Source organism: Vigna radiata, chromosome 7 (genome assembly GCF_000741045.1).
Source record: "Vigna radiata var. radiata cultivar VC1973A chromosome 7, Vradiata_ver6, whole genome shotgun sequence".
Lineage (NCBI taxonomy): Eukaryota > Viridiplantae > Streptophyta > Magnoliopsida > Fabales > Fabaceae > Vigna > Vigna radiata.
Window position 1 is genome coordinate 2,616,220 of NC_028357.1, and position 3,959 is coordinate 2,620,178.

At 32.4% G+C, this 3,959-nt stretch overlaps 1 protein-coding gene across 2 annotated transcripts; it reads right to left on the reverse strand.

The window, feature by feature from the left end:
- Window positions 1-851: 851 nt before the first annotated feature.
- On the reverse strand, window positions 852-3,207 carry LOC106766846. Of its 2 annotated transcripts, none has more exons than XM_022782827.1 (5): window positions 2,816-3,207; window positions 2,619-2,737; window positions 2,456-2,513; window positions 1,935-2,012; window positions 852-1,382 (listed from the first exon to the last, which is right to left on the reverse strand). In XM_022782827.1, the coding sequence occupies exons 1-5, from the start codon at window positions 2,991-2,993 to the stop codon at window positions 1,186-1,188; spliced, it is 630 nt and encodes a 209-aa protein (XP_022638548.1). In that variant the 5' UTR covers window positions 2,994-3,207; the 3' UTR covers window positions 852-1,185. The 2 variants fall into 2 exon arrangements, with proteins under 2 accessions (XP_022638548.1, XP_014507097.1); XM_014651611.2 differs by having other exon boundaries at window positions 852-1,379; window positions 2,816-3,201.
- Between the last annotated feature and the right edge of the window lie 752 nt (window positions 3,208-3,959).

A 3,959-nucleotide genomic window follows, 5' to 3' on the forward strand; every position in this document is an offset into this window, starting at 1 on the left:
CTTTGCTTTCAACTAACAATCACAAACTTTAAACTACCAGTTAATTTCTCATGTTATAACTAGTTTTAAGGATTTAAGCTATTCTTTTCACTGCTTACGAGTGCAAGAGAAAATACAATTTAAGTAGATTTCTCAATCCCATATTGGTGACAACTTGCTCTTACAAACGTCAAATCAATTAATTATTGATCAACTAAATAGTCCCAACTAATTTCATTGTTTGGTGCAGACATTTTTCATCCAACTCGGTCAATAAAATAAATTAGGGTTATTTGGATTTCTGTTTCTCCTCCCTTTATGATAATAAATTAGTTTTTCGTTTTTTTTTTCATGGCAGAAGGTTTCAATAAAGATAGGCCTTCAATTCGACCTATATATAACATTTATGTCAATTGCTACAGTGTTTGTTGTTAAAAACACATACATTAAATTGCATTAAACGTATATTTAATGCATTTGAATGAAATGACATCTTTTTTTACAATTATATGAAAAATAAAAATCAAACAAAAACCGATTTAGATTAATGAAATTTCCATTTTGAACAAGATCAATCAGTTACTATTATAAGAAAATTATATTTCACGAATTTCCATTTTTTTCCTGGTAAATAACTTCATTCAATGGGGAAAAAAGCAATTTCTCTACCACTTTTCATTCTGAGATGGGGTTCATGAGATTCAAACTTCAGATTTTAAGTCCAATTACAGATGAAAGTAAAAAGTGAAATATATTAAATTGAAGTTTTGAACATGGATAATGTTCATCATTGATATGTTTTCAGAACCAGAAATCAGAATCATTGGGAGTGAAATTGCAATATCTACGAACCATGTTAAACAGAGAACATGGGACAACAATAACCCTTAACGATGTGAGATTTTCAAATGGTATCTTCAAGGAGAGATACATCCAAAACTTAAAATAGCAGAAAAACATTCCAATAGCTCAGATAGAGGATCCAAATTCCTCTCCTAATTATCATTTCTTGAAAATTTGGTCCCCAGAAGAAAACTCTAACACGGTTCCTTTGCAGACATAAAACTTAGATGTGCTTCAGCACACATATGTACATCCCTGACACTGGAGTAGCAAATGCTAAAAAACACGATGGAATATCAAATTGCATGAGAGAAGACAGAGGGGATGAAACAAAAACCGCTCCCTATCTTAAAACAATGCAAATTACAATGGCAAAAGCATGACAGGACAAGGAATGAACTCAGCAAGCAAATTTGCATCTATGTGCTTTGTATGAATTGCTTCCATGCTAATAACTACCAAATCCAAGTTAAGGTCATCAGCAACATCACCAATGATAGCCGTTGGCTTGCTCCCTTCACCAAGCCTCTCTAGCAAGTTATAGTCCTTCAACCCACCTGCTTTTTTATCATCAAACACAACAACAAGTAAATTGAACCACAATTGGCAAATCCTTAACTGTAGTTCAACTTTAGGGCATGAATATGTTATCAAAACTGATGAGACTAAGACTCTAACACCGTTATATTATAAGGATTTCAATCTACATGAAACTCTTCTACTGGCTATCCTGTATATTTAACATAATCTTGGATGATCGATCAAATGTTCAACAATGGAGTCAAAATCCATATTTCAAGAAAGACCATTTACAGCAATTCTTATATAATAGTCATTCATTGCACAAAAACACGAATCACCAATACATGACAAGCTTGCTATACAACAAACATTCAAAGAAAATAATCATAATGTTAAGGGGAAAGTATTCTGAAAGGCCATTCAAAGCAATTCATATAAAATAGTCATAACAAACTTTCCATACAAAACACTCGAACAAAATGATCACGCTATAAAGTAATGTTCAGAGTAAGAAATCGTAGTATTGTGCTTTGAAGGGTCTCAACAGCCGAAATGTAATAAATTAAACACAGAAAATAGCTACTACAGACCTTCAGATAGATGCCAACGGATGCTTGATAGTTGAGCCTCATGCTCAGGCAGTGACTCTTTCTGCTGTTCATCAATAACTGTAAAGCATAAAAAGCACATAAACCCAATTGCGTTTTATGTTTAATTTCAGCTTAATTCTAAACAAACAGTATCTGAAAGTGCCTAAAGAATAAACTATTTTCCCAAATAAGTTATCATTCAAATACACCCCTACAAATCATGCATAAAAATAATGGAAGTCATTTTCCCCTACATAAATTTAACACAACAACCCTTATGCTTGGGAGTGGATATTTGGAGGAAAAGGGAAGCAAGGGTAAAGTTTTCACTTCTAACAAATATTCTCCAATTTTTTGATACTTATCCTTCACAAGAAGTAACCCAATTCAACTTGGATAAGACCTAAGACAAAATTGTATAAATCTTCTAATTCAAAAGCGAAAGTTATCCTCATTTTTCTTTCTCTTGAAAACCACCCGTAGGTATGCACACAAGCACATGCCAAGATACAATAACATACCCACAACTGTAATGTCAGCTCCATACTTTTTAGCTAAAGCAGAGGTGGTTGCAATAGCCTAATAAAAACACAACAACCCCTAGTCAGCGTTTGATGAACAAATGCACAAATTAAGCCAAGGCTAAAAAAAAAAAGAAAACTGAAGTGCATCACAGCGACCCACTTGTCTTGTACCCTCAGAGAGGTAGGGATTCCTATCCGTAATGGGCAAAAGCAGATGCTTGAATTCCGTGAAGGCATCACTGGCCACACTGACTTCGGGTTCCTGCGGCTTAGCGTTGGCTGAACCGAAAGCAAATGCCGAAATTAGCGATTTTCGAAAAAAAAAAACATTGAAAAAAAAAAGATGAAAAATTCTACCTTTGTGAGCGATTCTGCGGAGCCTGGAGAACAGTGAGAGGTTGTGAGTTTTGGGGCGGAGAGTTGAAGAGAGGTTTAAACAGTGTGAGGAAATCGACAGCGGTGGGTTTGATATGGGAAGTTTTGGATATTCGCAGGGTTCAACGGGAACTGCGAGCAGATAGTGAGCGAACGCCATTGAATGGAAGAAGAAGAAGAAGAAGAAAAAGGTGGCGGTGGTGGTGGTGGTGGTGCTAAGTTCACGGTTCAGTGCAGATTGGGGTTAGTTCCAGAAGAAAGAGACCCCAACAACATCGTAAAAGTAAATTATTAATTAAAATTAATGAAATTAAATAAAAAGAGATAGCTCCATGGGAAGAGATTGATAGCGTGGATGTGAGGTACATGCAGGAAAGTGTAGCGGCACACTCTTCTCTAGCCACCTGTTACCATGGTCACCACCAGCGATTTTTTTTCTAATATAGCGTAGTTTTATTTTTAATTTACAGGTAGTTAATATTTACATGTGTAACACGGTTTTGTAAAAGGTTAGAATTCGGTTTACGGAGACCGAATTCTAACTTCTTATTTAAAAATTTCACAAAATATATGTTAAAATTCGATTTTCTGAAATTTTTTTTTTGATAATTTTTGTGAAAATATATTTAACAAAAGGGTAATGATATTTGAACAATTTTTTTTTATAACATTTAAATATCGTTTATGTGTTCTGTGATTGGTCTATTATAACTATTATTATTATTGATTGTGAAATAATTTATAATTATTATTATTAATTGTGAAATAATTTTGGACCAATTACAGAATGACACATAGACGATATTTAAATATTGTAAAAAATGTTATTCAAATATCATTATCCTTTCCAAAAACCATCTCGATTTAAACGGTTTTTAGAAATTGATAAAAGGTTAAAAAGTTTTCAAAAACTATATAAACGATTTTCGAAAACCAAAATAAATTTTCGAAAACTATTTAAACGGTTTTTGAAATGTTAACTTTTAACATATTTTTAAATTTTTGTTTTTAATTTAAAGTTAATAAATAATTAATTTATTTTAATATTATATTATATATTTTTAATATATTTTTTAAAAATTAATTGTTTAACATATTTTTTGAATTCTGTTTTTTAACTTAAAAT